This window comes from Arachis ipaensis, chromosome B8 (genome assembly GCF_059453495.1).
Source record: "Arachis ipaensis isolate K30076 ecotype BB chromosome B8, ASM5945349v1, whole genome shotgun sequence".
NCBI classification, from domain to species: Eukaryota; Viridiplantae; Streptophyta; class Magnoliopsida; order Fabales; family Fabaceae; genus Arachis; species Arachis ipaensis.
Window position 1 is genome coordinate 126,110,950 of NC_142443.1, and position 24,584 is coordinate 126,135,533.

The window sequence follows — 24,584 nt, forward strand, 5'->3', positions numbered from 1 at the left end:
GCTCAATTTTTAAGGTGGAAAGAACTTTGCCAAGAAGGCATTGACTAGCTTTTCCCAAGAGTTCAGGCTTTTTTTAGGTTGTGAGTCCAACCATGTCCTAGCTCTGTCTCTTACAGCAAAAGGGAAAAAGCATAAGTCTATAGACCTCGGGATCAACCCCATTGGTCTTGACAGTGTCACAGACTTGCAAGAATTCAGCTAAGAACTGATGAGGATCTTCCAATGGAAGTCCATGAAACTTGCAATTCTGTTGCATTAGAGAAACTAATTGAGGCTTAAGCTCAAAGTTGTTTGCTCCAATGGCAGGGATTGAGATGCTTCTCCCATAGAAGTCTGGAGTAGGTGTAGTAAAGTCACCCAGCACCTTCCTTGCATTGTTGGCATTATTGTTTTCGGCTGCCATTGTTTCTTCTTCTTTGAAAAGCTCTGTTAGGCCCTCTAGAGAGAGTTGTGCTTTAGCTTCTCTTAGCTTTCTCTTCAAGGTCCTTTCAGGTTCAGGATCAGCTTGAACAAGTATGCCTTTGTCTTTGCTCCTGCTCATATGAAATAGAAGAGAACAAGAAAGTAGGGAATCCTCTATGTCACAGTATAGAGATTCCTTGAAGTGTCAGAGGAAAAGAAGAATAGAAGGAGGAGGTAGATAGAAGAGAATTCGAACTTATCAAGAGGGATAGAGTTCGAATTGCACCTTAAGGAGGAGTGTTAGTCCCTTAAATAGAAGGATGTGAGAAGAGGGGAAGAATTTTTGAAAATAAATTAAAAAAATTTTGAAATAATAAAAAGAAATTTGAAAATTTGATTGAGATTTTCAAAAATTAAGATTGGGAAAGAAATTAAGTGATTTTTGAAAAAGATTTTGAAATTAGAAGTAAAAAAGATATGATTGAGAGTTAATTTTGAAAAAGATGTGATTGAAAAGATATGATTGAGAAGATATGATTGAAAATCAATTTTAAAAAAAAGGAAAGTTTTAAAATTAAAGTTGATTACTTGACTAACAAGAAATTAAAAGATATGATTCTTAAAATTTAAAATTTGATCCTTTCTTAATAGGCAAGTAACAACTTGAAAATTTTGAAGTAAATCATTAATAGTAGCAAGGATTTTCGAAAAAAATAAAAAATGGAAAGAAATTGATTTTGAAGAGATATGATTGAAAAGATATGATTTGAAAAAGATTTGATTTTGAAAAATTATGAAGATTTGAAAAAGATTTGAATTAAAAACAAAATCTTCCCTCTAGTGTCATCCTAGCGTTAAACGCCCAAAATGGCATCCATTCTGGCATTTAATGCCCAAAATCCTACCTTTTTGGGCGTTAAACGCCCAGCCAGGTACCCTGGCTGGCGTTTAAACGCCAGTTTTCCTTCTTCACTGGGCGTTTTGAACGCCCAGCTTTTTCTGTTTGATTCCTCTGCTGAATGTTCTGAATCTTCAATTCTTTGTATTATTGACTTGAAAAGACATAGTTTTGAGAATTTTTTTGAATTTTTCAATGATGAGAAACAATCAAAATACAACTAATCTTAGGGAACTCAAATCAAACAAACAATGCATGCATGACACCAAACTTATAAATTTTCATATAAGAGACACTAACAAATTGAGAATATATATGAAAAACAACAAAACACACAAAACAAGAGAATTTAAAGATCAGAGCAATGAAATCATCAAGAACAACTTGAAGATTAATGAAGAACATAATGCATGTAATTTTCGAAAATTATAGGTATGCAATTGACACCAAACTTAAAATTAGACACTAGACTCAAACAAGAAACATAAAATATTTTTTATTTTTATGATTTTATAATTTTTTTTGTGATTTTTCGAAAATTGAGTGGAAAAGAAAATAAAGGGGTTCAAATTTTTAGTAAGAGTTCCAGGAATCATTGCAATGCTAGTCTAAGGCTCCGGTCCAGGAATTAGACATGACTTACTAGCCAGCCAAGCTTTCAATGAAAGCTCCGGTCCAAAATACTAGACATGGCCAATGGCCAGCCAAGCTTTAGCAGATCATTGCTAACAACAGCAAAATTGATAGAAATCAACAAGCTCTTGTGATGATAAGTTGAAACCTCGGTCCAAAAATTTAGACATGGTTTCACAACCAGCCAGACTTCAACAGATCATCATGAAACTCTAGAATTTATTCTTAAAAACTCTGAAGAACAAAATAGAAAAATATATATTTTTTTGAATTTTTTGAAAAAAAATAAAATAAAATTACCTAATCTAAGCAACAGGATGAATCGTCAGTTGTCCAAACTCAAACAATCCCCGGCAACGGCGCCAAAAACTTGGTGTACAAAATTGTGATCATCAACAATGGCACCAAAGGACTTGGAGCTCTTAAACGTGAATCACACTTTGTCACAATTCCGCATAACTAACCAGCAAGTGCACTGGGTCGTCCAAGTAATACCTTACGTGAGTAAGGGTCGATCCCACGGAGATTGTTTGCTTGAAGCAAGCTATGGTCACCTTGTAAATCTCAGTCAGGTGGATTCAGATGGTGATGGAGAATTGATAATTAAAAGATAAATAAAACATAAAATAAATATAGAGATACTTATGTAATTCTTTGGTTGGAATTTCAGATAAGCGTATGAAGATGCTTCGTTCCTCCTGAACCTCTGCTTTCCTATTGCCTTCTTCCAATCATTCATACTCCTTTCCATGGCAAGCTTTATGTTGGGCATCACCGTTGTCAATGGCTACTTCCCGTCCTCTCAGTGAAAATGTTCCAAATGCGAGAGTTTTGGACAGAGCCGTATTCCCGCGTACACATGACCTTCTCGCATACGCATGCATGTAAAACTTCCCAAAAAGCTACTAAGTTTAGAAAAATCATTTTTTCGCACCAAACTTCACGGACCCAAGTTTCATTTTAAACAAGTTTCACCAAATTTGAGGGTCCAGAAGCCAAGTTATTGATGTGAGCATCTTTCCTATCTTTTCCTAGTGAATTTGCATTCAAATTTGTAAGCTTAATCAAGATTTAAGTATTTTTGAGCTACTATGAATGGTACTTTGAGTCGTGTGCAATTTGGTTTATTTCAGGTAGCATTCGAATAGATTTGACAGGGTTTGTGTAGAAGAAAAGGAAGAAAGTGGTTGATGATGTCAACCCTGACCTCATTGCACTCCAACGAGCATAACTTGAGCTATAGAGGTCTAATTGACGTGGTTCTAGTAGCATTGGAAAGCTAATTTTCATAACTTTCCAACGATATATAGTAGTATACACATTGAAGAAATTGCACTCCAAATCATTCGGGAATAGTGGCGCCTAACTTGGCTCAGCCCAAGTTAGGCACCAATCCTAAAGTTTTGAATGGATACCATGCCAAAAAGGAGTACTCGAAGATTGCCTTTTGATTTTGATTAAAACTTTTATTTTATTTACAAATAGGAAAAGATATTATTTAGTTTTAGAAAATATATTTTACATTAATTAAGATTAGATATAAAAGGAAAAAGATTTAGCCCTTCGGGCACTCTTCTCTTTTACGCACCTCATTCTACAGTTTACAATTTTTCTGAGTCCTAGTTTTCTTTCTGAGCTATGAGCAACTAAACCTCCACTGTTAAGGTTAGGAGCTCTGTTTATTGTATAGATTGATACTATTACTCTTCTATTTTAATTCATGTATTGATTTCAATTTTAAGAATTTGTTTTCGTTCTTCATCTAACGGATTTGGGTAGATCGGAAGAATAATCCTTATTCTAATTGAGTTCTTGTAAACCTTGGAAAAGCAATTTACTTGAACAACATCTTGAAAATAATTTCTCCTAAATTACTAATTATCTGGACTTAACGGGACACGTAACATATAATCCTCTTATATTTGGATAATTAGGGTTTTTGTGGCTAATAAACTAGAATTGGACTTAAACCTCTAATTGAAATTAAGTGACCAAGGAATTTGCGGTTAACTAGATTAGAGGAGACTAAATTGCTAAGGAATTAGGGTCTAGTCATATATAGTTTGCCATGAATTGAATATTGCATGATTAAAATAGTTGGTAAAAAATAGAAATCCGAAAGATAAACAACTTTGAAACCTTAACTATTTTCTCCCATATTTTTTACATCAATTTACTGCTTGCTTTCTAATTCTCTTAATTTACTATTTAATGTAATTGAACTCTCAAACACCATTTTCTGCTTGTCTAACTAAGTAAATTACTCAATCATTGTTGCTTGATCCATCAATCCTCGTGGGATCGACCCTCACTTACCTGAGGTATTACTTAGTACGACTCAATACACTTGTCAGTTAGTTTATGGATTGTAAATTCAGCACCAAGTTTTTGGCGCCATTGCTGGGTGATAGAGAGGATTATGCCAATTCAGAATTGAGACAAAACAATTTCGTTGATAGCATAGTCCAAACCGACAATCGATCCTCCCAATCAAAGTTTAAATTTCAAATAAAAATAACCGAGAGTAATTAAACCTCAGGTCGTCTCCCTCGGACAACGCAATTAAGATGCACACTCTTGGTTGTGAGGAAAAAGGGGGTTTTGAATCAAGGAACAAAAAATTAAAGGAAATAAGAAATAAAAGAACTAAGAAATGATCAAAATTGAAATTAATGCAAGTAAAAAGGTAACAAGATCAAAACTTAGTGAAAATGCTATAAATGCATAAAAGAGCCTTGACTTGGGAATGAGAATTAAGGAATCCTATCATCGTCATAACCACAACTATGGCAACTATGATGAGTTAATCTCGCTTCGTCAACCCCTAACACCGAGGAGTAAGTCAAGCAAGTATAATTGACCTTAATCCATAAGTCCTAGCTAACTTACTAATTTCTTAGTAAAAAGCTAGCGTCAATGGAAACAAGAGCCAACTAACTACCCAAGAATTACCACTAAATGTCGGACATTATGGCTCTATTATTCTAGGAACTCATTTCCCATGCCAAGGTGTGAAAATCTACTCAAAATTACCAAGTGGCATTTTCACAAACACTTGGTGGGCATAAAACCAAATCATAGGAATTGCAAAGGAAAAGGAAAACTATAGCTAAACTATTCACAAAATCAACAATAAACATTCAACCAAGCAAGTGGAAATCATAAAACATTAAATTCATCAATCAAAACATCAAGAAACCAAAATTGCATATATTAACAAAGTAACTTGAACCATAGGAAAATGTAACAAGAGTAGTGAAATTAAAGAGGAAATTAAAGAGTACTTACAATGAGATAACGAAAATCCAAGATCAAACTTGAAACTATACAATGCTACAATGAAAATTAAGTAAAACCCTAAGAGAGCATTTTCTATACTACACTACTCTTACTCCTAATTATATCTTCTACTATATATGTCTAAGTGAGCTCCCCCCCCTTTGATATGTGATGTTGTCCCCTAGACCCTTTAGTGAGGCATCACAGTACACCTCAATGATTCATTTGGTTCAGGTAACACCAACACAGGCGCGGTGGTCAACTTTTGCTTCAACGTGAAAGCTCTCCTCACACTTAGAAGTCCAAACAAATGGCGCGTCCTTACGGGTTAACTTTGTCAATGGCAAAGCTATTTGCAAAAAACCTTTGATAAATCTCCGGTAGTAGCCGGCTAAACCCAGAAAACTCCTTATCTCAGATACTAAGGTTGGTCGCCCCTAATCCATTACCGCCTCCACCTTAGATGGGTCTATTGCTATCCCCTGTTTACTCACTACATGTCCCAAAAACTGCACCTCGTCTTTCCAGAATTCACATTTGGACAGTTTCGCATAAAGTTTCCTTTCCTTTAGTATCTGCAACACGGTCCTCAAGTGTTCTACATGCTCTTCTTCAGTCTTGGAGTAAATCAGTATGTCATCAATGAAGACAACAACAAATTTATCTAGAAACGGACGAAAAATTCTGTTCATGTAATGCATGAACACCGCAGGGGCATTCGTCAGCCCAAAAGATGTTATAGTGTACTCATAATGACCGTAACGAGTCCTGAAAGGGGTCTTAGGGATATCTTCATCTCTCACCCTTATCTGGTGATAGCCGGATTGCAAATCAATCTTAGAGAAAACTCTGACTCCTTGTAACTGATCCATGAGATCATCAATCCGCGGCAGCGGATACTTATTCTTTATTGTGACCTTATTCAGTTGCCTGTAATCTACACAGAGCCGCATACTCCCGTCTTTCTTCTTCACCAGTAACACCAGTGCTCCCCACAGAGAAACACTAGGGCAGATAAAGCGTTTACTCATTAAGTCTTCCAACTGAGCCTTGAGTTCAGCTATTTCTAAAGGCGACATTCTGTAAGGGGCAATCAAAATTGGCACCGTTCCCAGTACTAACTCAATTGCAAATTCAAACTCTCGGCTAGGAGGGAATTCCTCAATGTCATCCGGAAACACCTCAGGAAATTCGCAAACAACTGGAATTTTCTCTAAACTTTGTTCCTCGCCTGACACACTCGCAGCTAACAGCATAATGCCCTGACACTCCTGTCCAGAACAGTTTACTACCACGTAGTTTAAATAACAACCATTCACTACAATTGGTCCTTCCGACCCCTCAGGCATGAAATACAACGATTTTTCAAAACAGTTCAACAAGACATGATTCTTAGACAACCAGTCCAACCCCAAGATAAGATCAAGACTGGTCATCAGCAAGCAAATCAAATCATGAACAAAATCACGTTGTTTAACCCTAAATGAAACTTGCAGACATCCTAACCTAGTCATCATGACTTCATGGGTGGCATTATACATCTTAAGATTGTAGCCCAAAACCACAATCTTCAATCCTAACTCACTAGTTTTTTCGAATGCAATGAATGAATGTGTTGCTCCCGAATCAAATAAAGCATTTTAAATTTTACCAGTCATTTCATATTTACCTCGGATAAGTGTATCGGATCCCTCGGCACCTACAGTTGAGGTGGTGAACACCCGACCAGGTTGCTGTGCTCTCCCGGCACTTTGCTTCTACTTCTCCGGACAGTTTGAGGCTTTATGCCCTGCCTTAGCACAAGAAAAGCACAAGATGTAACACCCTACCACACAGAGCCTTATGCTTAAGTCATAAAACAGAGGCGACAAGGTATTACGACCTCTAAAAATAAAATTTAGTATATATAGTAGTGTGAAAAATGGTTATAACTAGGAGCCTTTGTAGAAAAAGGAAAAAAACAAAATCGTTAAATTGAAAAATGCAACACTCCGATCGATAACGTAACGAAACAAATAAAGGATAAACTAACGCGAATATATAAACAAGAGAGTGCCAAAGATACGAATATCAAAACTCAAAACCCGGTTTGCGAAGATAATCGGTCCGAGCATAGAAGTATACATACATACATATATATATATATATATATATATATATAAAGTAAGGAACCCAAAAGAAACCCAAAAGACAAGTTACAGAACCTGTTCTCCAAAAATAACCTCTAAGAGGAGTCAAAACAATATATATGTATATAGTGGAGATAATAAGTATCTAAGTAAGTACATAAAACCAAAATAAAGTCCCGAGAGTAAGGATCTTCGCTAATCCAGAAGTCTCTAGCATGTTTCAGCGAGGAGCCTCACGACCTGCATCTGAAAACCACAAAATCTGCATGGGTGAGAACCGGAGGTTCTCAGTATGGTAACAGTGCCTACATATCTAACATGTAATGTCCTGAAAACGCCAAAGGCAATCCTAGAACTTCCAAATCAAAGCTTATAAATAGACTAACCATAAATGAAACAGGCAACTAGATAAAGATCTTCAGTCTAACTAACACTCCCCTTTCCAAATCCTTCAAACCTCCCAACCGCCATCAGTAAATTGATGTTACAAACACAATTATATCAACAAGAAAATGCACAAATAGGAAGCAGATACGAAAATTAGACAATTAGCAAGTATTATGCAGTTAATTAGGCATTCCAAACAATTCAAATATAATGCATATGATGTATGCCTGTCCTAGTGGCTGATGAGTCTCATCTGTCGGTTATAAAGCCAACCCGACAAGTCTTGGTAGCTAACCATTGGACTGTCCCTCTGTCGTGCATTGATGAAAGAATTATTGTCGGTTTAGAATCAATCAAAATAAGAATCACTTCGTTAATAGCATAGTCCAAACCAACAATTAACTCTCACAATCAAATTTTAAATCAAAGAATAAATCACAATTCAAATCAAATAACCAAGAGTATTTAACTCCCGGGTCGTTCTTCCTAGGAATCGCAATTAAGTGTCATATTATTGACTATGAGACAATGGGGTTTTAATTGCAAGTGACAAGAAAATTAGAAGGCAAGAAAGTAAATAAGCATGCAAGGGAATTAAAGCTCAAAGCAAGTAAATCAAAAATGGAATTCAAGTGGCAAAAAGGACTCTTGGCAAGGATTGGGAATTAAGGATTCCTATCATAATCATAGACCACAAACATGGTAATTGCTAAGAATTAATCCCAATTAGTCTATCCTAACATCGAGAATAAGTCAAAAGGGCATAATTGATCTCAATCCACAAGTCCTAATTAACTCACTAATTAACTTAGTGAAAGACTAGCGTTAGTGGAAACCAAACCAACTAAGAATCCTAATCACAATATTGAATGGACATCTATGACTCAAGTTCACCTAATTACCCAATTCCAAACCAAGAGTATGAAAAATTATACAAAAATTAGAGGAGACATTTTATCAAACACCTAACATGTATAAAAGAAAAAATATCATAAATTGCAATAAAAATAAATTCTATAACTATCAATTGCAATAAAATGATAATAACAACTCAAATAAGCATTAAAGAAACATAAAACATCAAAATTGCATTAAATGAAATTAAAAGTAACAAGAATGTTCATAAGACTAAAGTGGCATGAAAGTGAAGTTAACAAAGGAAACTAAAAGATTAAAGGCAATAAAACATGAAAATATAAATGAAACTACAATAAAACAAGAATTGAAGAGAGAAATTAAAGAGAGAATAAAGATAAAAACCCTAATTCTAGAGAGAAGGGGGAGCTTCTCTCTCTAGAAAACTAACAAAAACATGTAAAAACCTAAACATAAGTGCTTCCCCTTCATCCTTCTTCACTTTGGCTTGAAATAGCTTCAGAAATGAGTTGGATTGGGCTTTGGAAGCCCAAAAAATCGCCTCCAGTGATTTGCAATTAATGACCTCACGTGCATGCAGTCGTGCGTACGCACAGTTGCGCAAAATTTCCGTCGTGCGTACGCACGACATTTGGTGCGTACGCATCTTTGCAGCAACTTCCAAATTCCATTTTCTTCATGATTTCTCCCCTTTTGGATGCTCTTTCTTCATTCCTTCACCCTAAACTTGCTTTGAAAACCTGAAATCACTTGACAAATATATCAAGGCACTAAATGGGATCAAAGTAAATAAAATTTAGCAATAAAAAGGCCTAAAGAGCATGTTTTCACGTTCAAACACAAATTAGGAAGACATCATGAAACTATGCTATTTCAATGGATAAATGCAAGAAAAGTCAATGAAATCCACCTAATTAAAGCAAATAAATACCATAAAATATGGATTCATCATGCATCCCCAACTCGAGTTATTCTCAATCATAATTATCAATACATATACACAACACCTACACTGGTGTTTATCCACGGAGGCGAGCTCATCTGAAACTTTCACAGTGTCCGGTCATACTTACGACATAGGGTCAGCAGAGTATCGAGTCTCCACCTAGGGCACATGGTGGCTAGCCACTACTTTCACCCAGGGAAACTCGTATCTCAGATAGTGAAAGTACAATATTCACATTTCATTCAATAAGCCTATATGCAATCATACTCAGCCATAACTCAATAATAGCTCAGCCATAATTCGGCAATAACTCAGCCATTCAACTCATAATACAATCCATAACTAGCCAATTTATTAACAATTACAGCCCTTCGGCTCATGGCATATAAAGCACTTCCACCATCATCCTCCGTATCTCACACAGTTATCTTTGATCATCATCCATCATTAATTCTTCCCTTACTTCATCCACAAGTTACCACATTTCCTAGCTTCTTCCCGTCGCTAGGCATACCATAAGGATTTAGGACATAAGGGGGTATGAATGGAGGCTTAGAAGTCTGAAATTCGACTTTGAAAACTCAAAAATCAGATTTTGATGAAAATGGGGCCACGCATGCGCGTCGTCCATGCGCACGCGTGGAAGGCTGAAAAAGTAGAATGACGCGTGAGCGTTACCCATGCGTACACATGGGAAGCAGAGAGATCAAGTGACACGTGCGTGTCAGCCACGCGTACGCGTGGGTGCGTTTTGTGCTCCTCGCACAAAACCAGCACAATACCAGCGCAACTCTCTGGATTTTCTACTGGGCACTTGGATCCATACATCGACGCGTACGCGTCAGCCAGGCGCACGCGTAGGGGAATAAAAATCTGAGATTGACGCATGCACGTCGGCCACGCGTGCACGTGGGAACACGATCTGCCAAAAATTTTACTAAGTTTAAAAAGCTGCAGAATTCCAGTTTCAAACCCCAAACTTCCGACGGGCATAGCTCTTTCGTTTCAAATCATTTTTCATCCGTTCTTCAAACGACATAAACATCTCGGATCCAATTTTATTTCTAAATAAGTTTGACACAAATCGAGGATCTGGAGACCAAGTTATGCTCCGTCAAAGTAGACCCAAAAACCACATTTTCATACAAACCCACAAAATTCCATTTTCAAAGCAAACCAATTCCAATCTTTTTCGAAACCAACCAAAACTTACAAAAAATAAACCTTAAGCCTCCTCAATTCATTTGTTAACATTTTTATCAAATTCACAATCCACCATCCCACCATTTTAACCAATCTCAATCAAATAACTCAATTTCAAACACAATATCATGTCATATATCCTTCCTCATCCCAATTTCTAACAATACCATTTTCATCAACCATCAACACATACAATCAATATCATCCTTACCATCAACATGGTTTCACCCACAATTCAATCTCAACCAATCATTAAGCATATATCACAACATGCATACCTTTCATGCATCATACCTTCAAAATATCAAAATTCATTAATCCCATACATAACCGCACATTTCATCTCAACCAATTAACAACATCAATAGTTCAAACCCTATCTTAGGACCTCTAGTCTAATTTTTCACACCACATTACGTTTTAGATACAGGAAACCGAAACCATACCTTGGCCGATTCCCCACTCAATCCAGAACACCTCCAAATCATTTTTTCACAAGCTCTCAAGGCTCCAACACATCCAAGAACAGATTTTAACACACAAAAGTCCTTTTCCAAGCTTTCCAAGACTTCAATCAAGCTCCAACACACATATATACACTTCCTAAATCACAATACTATATTCAAACATACCCACTCAATATCCAAACATCATAAACCAATAAATTCCACTAGGGTTGAGAATCTTACCACGTCCAAAGATCAAGGAGACAAGATTAATCCTCTCCTTCAAGCTAGTTGGATCCTATAACATCAAAAGCTCACAAATCTCAACATTTTCACCCAAAATTTCGAAATTAAGGCTGGGATTTCAGAGAGAAAATTATGGCTTACCTCAAGAACAAAGTTGTGGGTTTTGTAGAGCTTGACGCGGTGAATGCATGGCCGCAAACAGTGCGGCACTCGGAGCTCCAGATCAAAAGTTATGGTGATTTAAAGATCAAGTAAGGGTGAGAACTTTGGAAGAATGTTCTTCCCCCTTTCCTTGCAATTTCAGCTTTTTGGGGTTTAAGAGAGGAGAGAGAGTGCTGAATAAGGGTTTTAGGTTGAGTTTGGTTGGGCCAAGGGCCCAATATGGGTCCGATTGGCCCGGTTTAACCCGTTCGGTCAAATCTTGGGCCGATTTCTTTAAAATTGGTGTCAAAATTCTTGTTTTAATTTCCTCTATCATATTAAGCCATAAAAAAATCATATTTCTAATTTTCTAGAATAAATTTTAATTTATGGATTAATTAGTCATTAATTAACCGAATTTTACATTTTTTACCAAGTCACAATTAAATAAACATATAAATCTATAAAAAAAACTTAAATAAAAATTTAAAAGCCTTATATTAGGAGTTGATGTTTGTTCTTGCGCTGGTGTTTGTGATTAAAAAACTTTAAAAGTGAAATACAACTAAATGAACAAATTAATGAACTAGCAGCTCAATCAACCAATGAACTAATTAGCTAAAACAAGAACTAAATCAACCTAATTAGCTAAATGAAGAACTAAATGAACCACTACTTTAGCTAAATACCTAAGTTGACTAATTAACTAACTTAAGTAGACAAAATAGAAAAAGAACACACCAGATCTTAGCAGAGGCGCTAAAGTGAAGCAAGAGAAACAAAAGCGGCGAGCAAATGAGAAAAGCTGCGACCAGAGGCGAGAAGAGGCCAAAGCACGAATAGATGCGGCGAACCACTGACACTGACAGCGGGACTCAAATGCGCTAGAAGAACAGCCAGCTGCGGTAGAAACAGAAGAGACGCGGACGCAGGAGGTAAACCACTAGCGACGATCCGGTTCTCTCTTGTCTGATCTCTCTTGGTTTATTGTGTAGGAACTAGGAATGTTAGGTAGAGTGTCGAGTGTTAGTAAATTAGGTTTTTCTTTTCTTTTTTCTTCCAATTTTTAATGAAACGGTGGGAAGAAAGAAACTAAAGAAAAAAAGAGAGTGTGCAATTTTTCATCAGCATTTAGCAGTGGGGAGACGCGACGCGAGCGGCGACGGCAGTGGTGGAAGAAGCTCGTACGACGGAGAGAGGAAGAAATGGTAACGGCGATGTAATGGTGACAGCGTGAAGGTGTTTTGATAAAGGTGACGGCATGAATTGGTGAGGGTGAGTGGCGCGAACAAGCTAGATAAGGGATTTGGTGAAGGTTACGGCGTGAGGGTGATTTGGTGAAAGGTTACGTTGGTGTATTTCGTGAAAAGGGAAAAAAATTTACAAAGTGTTGGTGTATTGACCCTAGATACTTTAGGCAACACTTTTAAAGCGCACTCCAAACATAATAAATAAGTTACTCTTGAAAAACACTTTTTTGGGTGAAAAAAATGTACTCATAGATATTAAGATAATGTTACGCTTTATAAGTGATCTTTATAATATTTAAGGAGACACTTTTCAAGTGATGTCACAATTGTGTTTTCTATTCTCCTATAAAATGGTAACACAGAGAAAAGTGTAGCATATTTTATGAATAGGCTACGTTTTTCAAATGTAACTTAAAAAAGTAAAGTATGTATGGCTGAGTTGATATTTTTCTTGTAGTGATTTAAGTTTGTCATTAAGAGAATATATAGTTTAAGCTTATGGCAAAATAGATTAAGATTGGCGTGAACAACATTGTTAAGATCTGGATGGAGATTGGTCTATGAGTTGAATGGGAAGGACTTTGCCTATGACGATGCTTTGTTAACTATTGTCTTTTTTATTCGAAACAAGTTTGAGTTTATTGTTATTCTTGAGGATATCATTTCAAACAAAAATGATAGAAACGGCAAATTTAAAAGTCTAAATGAGAGTGATAGAAAGTGAATAAAATACTCATATTATGTTAGAACATTTAAAATTGTAAATTATATTGCTGCAAATATTTCAGAAAAAGGGTAATTTTCTTATTACATCCAGTTGAATTTTTTAGTAGATTTTTTTTCGATAAATAGTTTAACACTCTCGATCACAAAAGTGGGAGAAAGTCTAAATACAAAATCTTACCGCAAATAAAGATGTGAAAAATAACACAAAATAAATTACAAGTAAATTTTAAAACAACCCGTCAACTTATGACAAATTATACACCACCAAAATATAGTGCAACAATATCATCAACCATCGAAAATTCCCACAAAAAAAAAAAAGTTTATTGGTGTACTTTAAATATAGATCTCTCAAGACAAAGGTTGCACCATCTATTAAGCAACAATTCCTCATTACATCTTCATCTAACAAAAAGCATAAGAATATTTTCCGCATAAAGAAGCTGCATAAACAAAAAATATCAAATTAGCAACAAGATAAACCACTAATTAATAACTTGTATCCATATACATTCACTAATATTTTCCAATTATAACTCAATTAACAAAAACTATAAGTATGCTTAGAAGAAATTATTAAAGTCACACGAATTTTCTATTTTATTTAAATATGAACTATATGTATAAAATTCATGGCAAAACAAATTTATTCACCTTGAAAACCAATTCCTGATATAATTTCATTTGTGTAGAGTGGTTCATTACCTTAAACAAAAACATATAAAAGGCTTGCAATGAATCTTTGCTTGATAAATCTACAAGAGTAGCGCGATACCAGACGAACAAAGCCATGATAGCATGAGAAAGAACCTATAACGAATTCAATTACTTGAGTAAGTTTGTTATTGATATATAATAAACTATGTTAATATCATGGAGCATAAATTAGAAGTATTATTATGATCAATAGTACGTAGACTTTGCTTATGAAGGTTAATAATCGAAGATAAATATTATAAAATATGTGTTTAATATTAAAGATATAATTATTCATGTTGTCTCCTATTATTAACTTAAACTTTTTAAAAGAGTGATTTTATAAAATGATATCAAAAATTTATATCTAAAAAGTCTAAAATTCAATCTTTGGTGAACTCAAAAATAAAAAAATAGCATAAGATAAATAAAAAGATAAAAGAAAACTTATACAAAAAATAAAGTAAACCCAAAAAAAAATTATTGCTTTAGCTTAAATTTTTTGAAAGAATAGTTTCATGATATTTAATGTACAACAACTACTATAATTTTCCTAGTATGTAGTATGTAGTAATTGAGGCATTAAAAGGCCCTTACTTAAAAAAATTACAAGGTTTAATATGCAATTAGTAGAAATTACTAAAAGATAAGGTAATTTTCTTCAACACTTCACTAAGAATTTCAATAAATTATGGTAGATCATATATCTTTTATTCAATTATTGAAAAAATATGCTAGCTAATTTTGTGAGTCACTTCACATTTTCACTTCAAATTTTGTTAGTCTTAAAGAGAGTAAGAACCCTAATGTAGAAAAAATAGATTAAGTTGTTAATAAATAAGAATTTGCTAGGTACTTTACCTCATTAATGAAAGCTTTTAGTTATTTTCTGTTATAACTGTCCAACTGATTCTGTTAATGGAATCTAGACTAAGCTACTCTATATATATTGAAGTATTCAATAATCAATAACACACATCATCGTTTTCAGCTATATATATATATATATCATCTTTGCTCTAGTATTCATCACTGCAATCCTTCTATTATTTCAAATAGATTTATTGATCTACTAATTCAACCAAAAATTAAAATAATCTTTAAATTCAAGAGAACAAAATTAACCATAATATTACCACAAAAATTTTGCTCCAAAGAAAAGGAGAGGATGCTCCAATCATAATAGCAACTCCATAAGCCATTTCTAGAAGGAAAACACAAAACCAGAATACCTAACAATGGAATAAAGAATAAATAATGTAAGCATTCATAAGATAATAAAATCTAGTAATGATATTTTTTTAGTCAAATTACGTTAGTAGAGGCTTGAACTCTAAACTTTTCATCTAGATAGAAAGACAATGTCATTTAAACTACAATTTATTAATATTTAATAATGATATAATTTTTTTTTTTTTTTTTACCTTAAGAGAGACTTAAATTCAATTTCTCATTCAGAAAGGAAGAGATGTGCCGTTTGAGTTATAGGTGATTGACATCTAATAATAACATATGACATAAGAATATAACATACCTTCTTAGGACCCAAGCGTACTGACAAAGTTCGGAGGCCTGCCATTTTGTCTCCTTCGATGTCAGGTATATCCTATTTAATTAATTTCACAAAATAGTATTATTAGATAAGGTTACTAAATACCTTGCAATATCAAATGCTTGTGTATAAATTAAATGTTTATTTTGAGGACCTAAAAAATTTTACCTTTGCCAACGTTATAATTCCATAGAAAAGGCCCATGACTGCAGTGGCAAAAACTAGTGATCTTGGAAAGATAGCTGCCTTCTTGAGCACACTCTAAATCACGCATGGAGCATGGTATACATTAATTAGACTTCCATGAAAGCTTAGTAAGAATCAAAATAGTTTATCATGTATGTATTCGAGTAGTACAATCCAAAGTTGCTATTATATATTTCTAAATAGTAATATGTTTTAGTATGATAATACCTTCATGTGAAAAAAGGGACCAAGATTAAATGATATCACCATAGAAAGTGTGTTACCCATCACTGTAAGTATTGTAGATTTCTTCCATCTCAATAAAGGCAACTGCGAAGTTAAAAAAAAAATTAATTATAGAAAAAGAGTTAATATATATCTATACTATATAACAAGAATATAAAAAGAGTTAAAGTAAAAAAAAAAAAAAATTATTAAACCAAATAGACTCAAAATTTTCCACCAGATAATTTATAAGACAGTCAAGTTAGAAGGATTTATACAACCTCTCAACTATATCTTACCATCCTATGAAACAAGAAGTTGGGAGAAAATAATGTGACATTTTTAACTTGTAACGGATCTTGATACAATAGGCAGTTGGGGAGGGAAATTAAGCTGGTCCTAATTGACACTAATCATGAATTGTTAGACACCTACTTATAACCAAAAAAAAAAAAAAATACCTAGCTATTTCAACTTGAATACTTTGTTCCTTTCAAAAAAAGTTGAATAATTTGTAGAAGAATTAATATAACGTCAATACTTTAAAAAACTTTTTTATTTAAATTAAAAAATCTTTCAATATATATATATATATATATATATATATATATATATATATATATCAGGCACCATAATATTTTAAGCAATGTTCTAAAAATCAAATTCATCATTGAAGCGGTAAAATTAAAACTTTAAAGATTCAACTGAAATTAAATCAAATATAACAAAATAATATATTCATACATAAAATATAATTTTTAAAAAAATAATTTTTTTATATTTTATTATTTTAAATTAATTAACCACTAAAAAGAATCGATTTGACGAGTTAACTGAGTCTTTGACTAAATTTTTACGTACTTTGATCGATTCTTTACCAATCGATTTTTTTTTATCTAAATTGTTTTTTTTTAATCAAAATGCATGTATTTCTAAAAAAATAAATTTAAAAGGAACATGTAAAGTAGCTCACATCGACAGAATAAGCAGTAATTGGGGGGGGGGGGGGGGGACTGCGAAAAAGATACTATAAGTTGCATTATTTCTTAAAAAAAATATATAAATAAATCTAAAAGTTAATTCAATAGAACTCACATTAATTGAATAAGCCGACATAAGAAAGAAACTGCCGAAAAGAGCCCAAAGCAATGGCTTTGACCCTATGATCCATCCAACTCCAAAGCTCTGCACAAAAAATATATTAACGTTGAAGAAAGTATACCTAAGAAATCAACCATCAACTCCTCTTTTTGACAACTATTGTTTTCTTTCTCTTTTCTTTTCTTCTTTTATTTATTATGTGATAAAATTATATATATTTTAATTAAGATATAAAAAACTATTCCTTTGAATTCAAAGTTTCACTTGTTTATATAGGTCCGACTTGTTAAAAAGTGATCAACTGAAAATTTCTTCTCAAGTTTTAAGTGATTTATTTTTTATTAAAATAAAATTAAAAAATATTATATCATAAGAAAGCATCTATCACATAGATTCGATTATATTTAATATTCAAAAAGCTTATGTACTCCAACTATATTTTATTATAATAAATTCATGTCTGATATAATTATTTCAGTTTTCTTTTTTAATTAACATTTCTTATAAATATATTTCTTCAAATTAACCTTGAAATATAACCAATAAATAAATTATAATAGATTAAAAACTGATGGAAATTTCCGCTCCCTAATACGGATTGAAGATCAATTTTGGCATCCAAGTCGATAATAGTAGTGATCACATAATATTTACATAATTTTTTCTTTGAAAAAAAAACCTAAAACAGATACTATTAGTGAAATAATTATTTATATATTTTTTTATTAATTTAAATTAAAAAAATTTGATTTCATGACAGATAGTTTTAAAAATTAATTAATAGCATAAACTTTTTAATATAAAACAGATACTATTTTTTGAAAATAAAGCCTGAATATATATATGCGCAAATGATACCGTACTGTAAGTAAAAATGATGTCACAATTATAACTCCATTTCTGAAGGAATAATTCCCTGATGCTAAAGGAAGATATGGCTTGTTAATCTACAATAAAAAAAGAAACGTAGTATAAGTAATTAAAAAATATCACAAAGCCAATATATACTTCAATTTTATATACTTTTTATAAAGAAAAATGGGGCCAAGATATTTAATACTGGTAATTAGAAGCTCATACCTTGTCTATTTCAAGATCCGCTAATTGATTTACTCCAACAATGTACATATGCATGAAGAAGTGAGCTGCTATATACTTAAAAAAAAAAGAGAAGAATAAAAAATCACAATATTAGTAAAACACTTTGAAAGATATAACTACACATTTTAAAGAAACATGGGCAAGGAAACAAATAAAGTATTAGGAACTGTTGTTACAAACTGAATACCATTAGACAAAACTGAAAAAATTGAAAATAAATAAATAAGCTAATAGCAATGATTCATTAATTTCTTTAATTGAACAGATGCTTTTATTAATTGATATTATTATAAACATTTTAATATAAAATAAATAGTATTTATGAAAATAAAAATTTGAATATTATATATATATATACCAAATAAAAAATATATAGATGTGATAAATATTTAGAAACCTTCAAAATTACAAATAGGCCAGGACATCTGTTCTATATGGATATAGACTATTTAAGAGAAAATAAAAATGTATACGCTACGTATAAATTCAAAAGATAAGAAAAAAAAATCTCAAAAGTGGCTTCTAGCTAGTCAATAATGATATTAGGAAGATCTTAAGAATGATTTAACCAAAAAACATTATGGAGTAATTAATAAATTACTAAATTGCTTTTGTATTTGTATACAAATTATCAGTGTTTAATCACCTGCAAATAGCCATTGAAAAATGTTGGAGATAATTCTGATAAATTGTTCACAGCAAGAAGCGATGATGAAAATGAACCCACTATCTGAAAAAAAAAAGAAAAGAAAAAAGATAAACAATATTTTTAAAAGATGCAACAGCATATAGTAATTATTATTTTGTTCAAAGGCTTAATTTCTTTAGTGAAGAAAAGAATGAAATTAACCAGGGCAATGAATGAGTAGAATCTGCTAAACTTGCGGAAAGCATCTAAAGCATGAATGATGGAGTTGAAGATGGTTTTTGAATGTGGTTCAGCTTCATGTGATGATTGTGTCACATTCATGAGGTACTTCTTTTCATCATGTTTTTCACATGTTTTAATTGTAGATCCTCTTTCAAATATGCCTCTGGATTTATGCTTCAGTGGTGTCTTCAAATTATATTCTTTTGACAATTTCTCACTCTTATCCAACGAAGCTTTTGTTACAAAAGAACCTGAATAATCAAATTAATATCTTAGTAGGGGCCGACATTAAAAATTCAAATATCATCATTATTTATTTATTAAAACTTGTTTATTCAACCATCTTATGTTATATGTATAATCGTATATTTAATCTTTGTAACATTAATTCCAAGAGAGTATTATTTTAGTCTCTTGAAATGAACTAAAACGTGTATTTTAGTCTTTTGAATATCAAATTCAAATACACTTATAAACTTATAAATTCTAATATATCAATATATCATAGCTACCATAGAATATATCAATATAAATTTACCAGAGCTATAGTAATTGTGGTTGTATTTTTTACTCTCCCAGCAGCTTCTACCTAGTATTGCCACAAATTGTTATCAGGAAACAAAGACAACTAAAAGAATAATAAAATAAAACTAGAAGAAAAGAAAATTTTAAAATATAACAGTGTGTTGTATTATTTTATGCGGATGGTTTTTTCATACCAATAAATTATTAGATAAACTTAATTAGACTTAACCAAAAGAAAAAAGTTATTCACCTATTAATTTTAATATTTTTGACATGAAAATAATTTAATTATAAAATTAAAAGTAATATAAAAATTTAATTAAATAAAAATATAAAAACCTAATTAATTATAAATTGAGTGAAATTATATAGAGAACAACAGAATAAGTAAATCTAATGATGATGATGAAAGAAAAGATACCGGTGGTGTTGAGAGAAGGAAACGATGATCCTAGAAGCCTAAAAGCCATTGAGCCTAAAATGGAAAAAGAAGACAAAAGGGAAATTCTAAGAAAGCAAGGCAAAATAAAAGGGCAAAAGAAGAATAAATCTCTTTGTGTAATCTGAGCCTAAGCCAGACATGCTTACACTATTTAAAGAGCACAACGGCACTTATAAATTAAAAAGAAAATTATAAATAAAAAAGAAAATTGAGATAGTCAAACATCTGAAATTAATGTATGAATTATATAAAATGATCTTTTATTAAATTAATGTATAAATGATACATATAAAAATATATGTTGAATTTGAGTCAGAGAATTTCTAATAGTTATTATTATTGTATATTTGTTAATAGATTATTCTTACATGAACATAATATTAGAAAAAAAAAATTTTACTTGTGATTAGCATTTTAATGAAACAAGTGTTTATTATGCTTTGATTCTAAATACCTAATAATTGTTAAACTGTAAAATTTGAAATTAGAATAATTATATCGACGATTTGGACATTGATAATATTAATTATAAAATTTAATTATTTAATTTTACTGACAACTCAAAGTTTCAAACATCTGTAAATAAAAAGAAGTAGAATCTTTTATTTTTCCCTTATAGAACAAGTCATATATTTCTGCGTATATCTCATGCTAAAACAAATTGATGAAGGTCACTTTTATATGGCTTCAAAAATTTATATAAAGAAAAAATTTATATGATCCTAATGGAGCCAAGATATTTAATACTATAGTCATAACAATGATTACGGCTACTGCGCACAAGTCTTGCTGACATGTAAAAGTGACAATAATATATGAAGGTATGATTATTCGAAGTTTAGAAAATTAGTTTACACTTTAATTTTATAATAAAATTATTCTGTCAGAAAGACACCAGCAGTACAAGTACATACATCGAAAGAGATAAAAAAAAACTTTCTATTGATAACTAAAGCGTTATAAAATATTTATATCTATCTATATTATTTAAATGAAATGTACAACACAAAACATATCATTAGAATTATTTTAATATTTTCACTGTTTTATAAACACCTAATAGTTCTTCTCTTTACAAAACATATAATAATTTATTGTTTTTAATTTAATAACATAGCTTAGTTCATATTTTCAAACACTAATAATTAAGTATCAACAAAAAATAATAAATTTTATTAATCATCTAATATTCTTCTGATATAAATATTTCAAATTAAATGTACATGGTCAATTTTGTACAAAGATTTGGTATAAATGATGATTGTGACAGTGTAATTTAATATAATTGAATCAACATGCTTATAGCGGCATTGACTACTATTGTACAAGATCTGGTGGATGCAAGTTTCAACGGTATTGATTCATCTTTCCTTTCTAATGTGTTAATTAGTTTCATAAGAGCGTGGCATAAAAGTATTGTGTTTGACTTTGAAGATGAGATTAGAGATTGAGTTTTCGTCGATAAATTCCACACCTAGTATAAAACAGAAACACGTTATATATCGTCAAACAACTTGACTTAGAAAACGGCTCCCTAAGTATAAAACGAAAAATTTAAACAACCTAAATAATTGGTCGATTTTTTGGCCCACCAAAAATAAAAAAATCCACCTTCATCAAGTGACAAATAACTAATATGGTAAAAATTAGATCAGATTGGTTGGTTCGATAAAAAAAACTGATAAATTTGATCTTCTTCAATTTAGTAATATAAGCGTTTAAAGATTAGAATCAATAAGAATTGCTCAAAAACGATAAAAATCGGTTAAAATTAATAAAAATTGATAAAAAATCGATCCTGTTGAAGATGTGATTTAAATTTTGGTCTTTTTTATTATTGCATGTTCTCCTTACCATTAAATTATGTTGTTTTTTATTATTTTATATGTTAATTATTAATTATATAAAAAAAACATACAATAATTTTATTAATATTATTTTAATTTTATGCTCACTTATATTAAAATTAATTATATTTTTTATTATTCATAATTATTAATATAAATATTGTTACACAGGTATAAATAAAAATATCAAATATTTTTATTAATTACAATATTATTATTCTTTTTATGATTATATGATTTTTGTTAAATATTATTTTTAATAAAAATAATATAATAAATATAAATTAATTAGTTAGTTATTGAAATAAAAAATAGTTATTTTAGTATAAAAGCAAAACTAGAAAATTTTTATGTGAAAAAATACTAAAATTTTATATATTTATTTAATGATAACTGAATTATATCTTGTTGATTATAATTTGTTGAAATTTGATTGTTTTTAAAATATTAATAAAGATATCTATTTTAAATTTTAGACTTTTGACTATTTTATATTTTGGGTAAAGTATACTTTTTGTCCCTAAAATTTGGTAAAAGTTAAAAAAAACACCTAAGTTTTATTTTGTTTTAATTTTATCTCAAAAGTTTTCAATTTGTATCAAATATACCCTTGATAGCTAAATTTTCAAAAAATTTAAGACCAATCTAATAATAATGTATGAAAATTATGCTTGATTTGCTTGTGTTGAAGGTTGTTCTTATGAAATTGTTGTTAAATTGGTCTTAAATTTTTGAAAAATTAGCCGTAAGGGGTATATTTGATGCAAATCGAAAAATTTTGGGACAAAATTAAAACAAATAAAATTTAGGGTTATTTTTCAAACTTTTATCAAACTTCAGGGACGAAAATTATACTTTATCCTTGTATTTTTTATTTACGTAGGACCGGTTCTATCTGTTCAACTAATAATTTATTGGTTGAATCAACAAACCAATAAATCAGTAGTTTGACCGGTTTAATCACCGGTTCGGTTCTTACAACTATGCAAATAACCTTTTTACCTTACATTTTCAATTTTTTAACCATCCGTTGCTGCCTCTCCTAGAAACTCTATCAACGCCATTGTTGCCCAATCAACTCCTTACTGGATTTGCAACAAGAACAACCATCCTTTTGTATGTAAAATGAACCTCCATCCCTCTTGTATGTAAAATAAATATAATAATAGATTTACAACAAGAACAACCATCCTTCTTTTTTATATGTAAAATGAACATCCATCTCTTTTGTATGTAAAATTAAATATAATAATGGATTTGCAAAAGAACAACCATCCTTTTTATTTGTAAAAAGAACATCCGAATGCAAATAAAACTTCCAATAAATACTTTGTTAGAAATTTGCGCATCCACAATATTACTATCTGAGTGAGCATAATGATCACTGATGTAGGAGGATGGGGCTGTAGAACCTTCTTCAACAATTGAGGAATCCATTAATGGAACAAAAACTAACGTATACAAACCCAAACACATTAATGTGGGTGTCCAGTGAAACAACGACGGCGATGAGTGAAGTTGCTCTTTACGGCTGTGTCTGCATGGGCTGTGGAGGGACAACGGTGTGCGGTCAGCAGGCTGCAACGATATCGGCATGGGGTGCAAGACCGTCGACAAGGGCTGCAGCGAATAGCGGCGCAGGGTGAGGCAGCGGTTACAAAGTTTCCCGGCGATTCTGAGGCTTTTGAATTGGCTACGAAGTTCTGCTACAGTGTCAAAATCGACTTGTCCCTTTCCAACGTGGCTTCTCTTTGCTGCACCGGAGAGATTTTAGAGATAAGGGTGGCAAAGCGGTCCGACCCGCCCCGCCAACTAAGATGGGTTCAAAATGCTAGCCCATCCCGTTTTATGGCGGATTGACGGGCTAGCCCGCTTGATTCTTTTTTTTTAAATAAAATTCATTAAAATTAACAAAAAAAAATTAAAAAATCAAATACAAATAAAAAATAGTCAAATTATAATATAATTTTTTTTACTATATTTTTTTTAATTTTTAACTTCAATAAAATTGTTCAAAATAATATTTGTCAATAGAACCATCTTTATTTTAAAAAATAAGTCACATAATTTGAACATATATACAAAATTGTAAAATAAAATAAATAAAGATAATAACTAAAAGAAGAATAAAAACAAAAAATAAAAAAAAAGTGTTTGAAAATTCTATAATTATTAATTTTATAATAGTAATCACTCTTTTATTTAATAAAAAATAAAAAAAATTTCGACCCAACGGACTAACTCGCTCCGTCCCACCAAAACCCGTCAATTTGACGGTACGAATTTGTCGAATTTTTTTAATTCGGCAGGCTTCAAATCCTAGTCCGACCCGCCCTTTTTAGCGGGTTTAGCGGATCGACCCAATGGGTTTAGCGGATCGACCCAATGAGTTCGACCCATTTTACCACCCTTATTAGAGATGATGGAAAAATATTCCGAAAACAACCTCATCCCCAAAACAAAAAGCTTTCTCTCT

The 24,584-nt window shown here is 31.7% G+C and overlaps 1 protein-coding gene across 1 annotated transcript; it reads right to left on the bottom strand.

Moving 5' to 3' along the window:
- Window positions 1-13,623: 13,623 nt before the first annotated feature.
- On the bottom strand, window positions 13,624-20,387 carry LOC107613594 (naringenin 8-dimethylallyltransferase 2, chloroplastic-like). Its single transcript, XM_088497074.1, has 13 exons — window positions 20,241-20,387; window positions 19,833-19,883; window positions 19,274-19,545; window positions 19,070-19,153; window positions 18,403-18,477; window positions 18,186-18,269; window positions 17,317-17,406; window positions 16,225-16,326; window positions 15,979-16,071; window positions 15,793-15,864; window positions 15,395-15,490; window positions 14,268-14,372; window positions 13,624-14,005 (listed from the first exon to the last, which is right to left on the bottom strand). The coding sequence occupies exons 1-13, from the start codon at window positions 20,287-20,289 to the stop codon at window positions 13,964-13,966; spliced, it is 1,215 nt and encodes a 404-aa protein (XP_088353200.1). The 5' UTR covers window positions 20,290-20,387; the 3' UTR covers window positions 13,624-13,963.
- Between the last annotated feature and the right edge of the window lie 4,197 nt (window positions 20,388-24,584).

Excerpts from the sequence above, each read along its gene's own strand:
- LOC107613594 (XM_088497074.1), bottom strand. The coding sequence starts at position 20,289 with ATGGCTTTTAGGCTTCTAGGATCATCGTTTCCTTCTCTCAACACCACC. Across the intron at positions 16,072-16,224 it reads GTCCCTTTTTTCACATGAAG|AGTGTGCTCAAGAAGGCAGC; the intron begins GTATTATCATAC and ends TGCGTGATTTAG. Across the intron at positions 14,006-14,267 it reads TTTATATGTTTTTGTTTAAG|CTTCTTTATGCGGAAAATAT; the intron begins GTAATGAACCAC and ends TTGTTTATGCAG.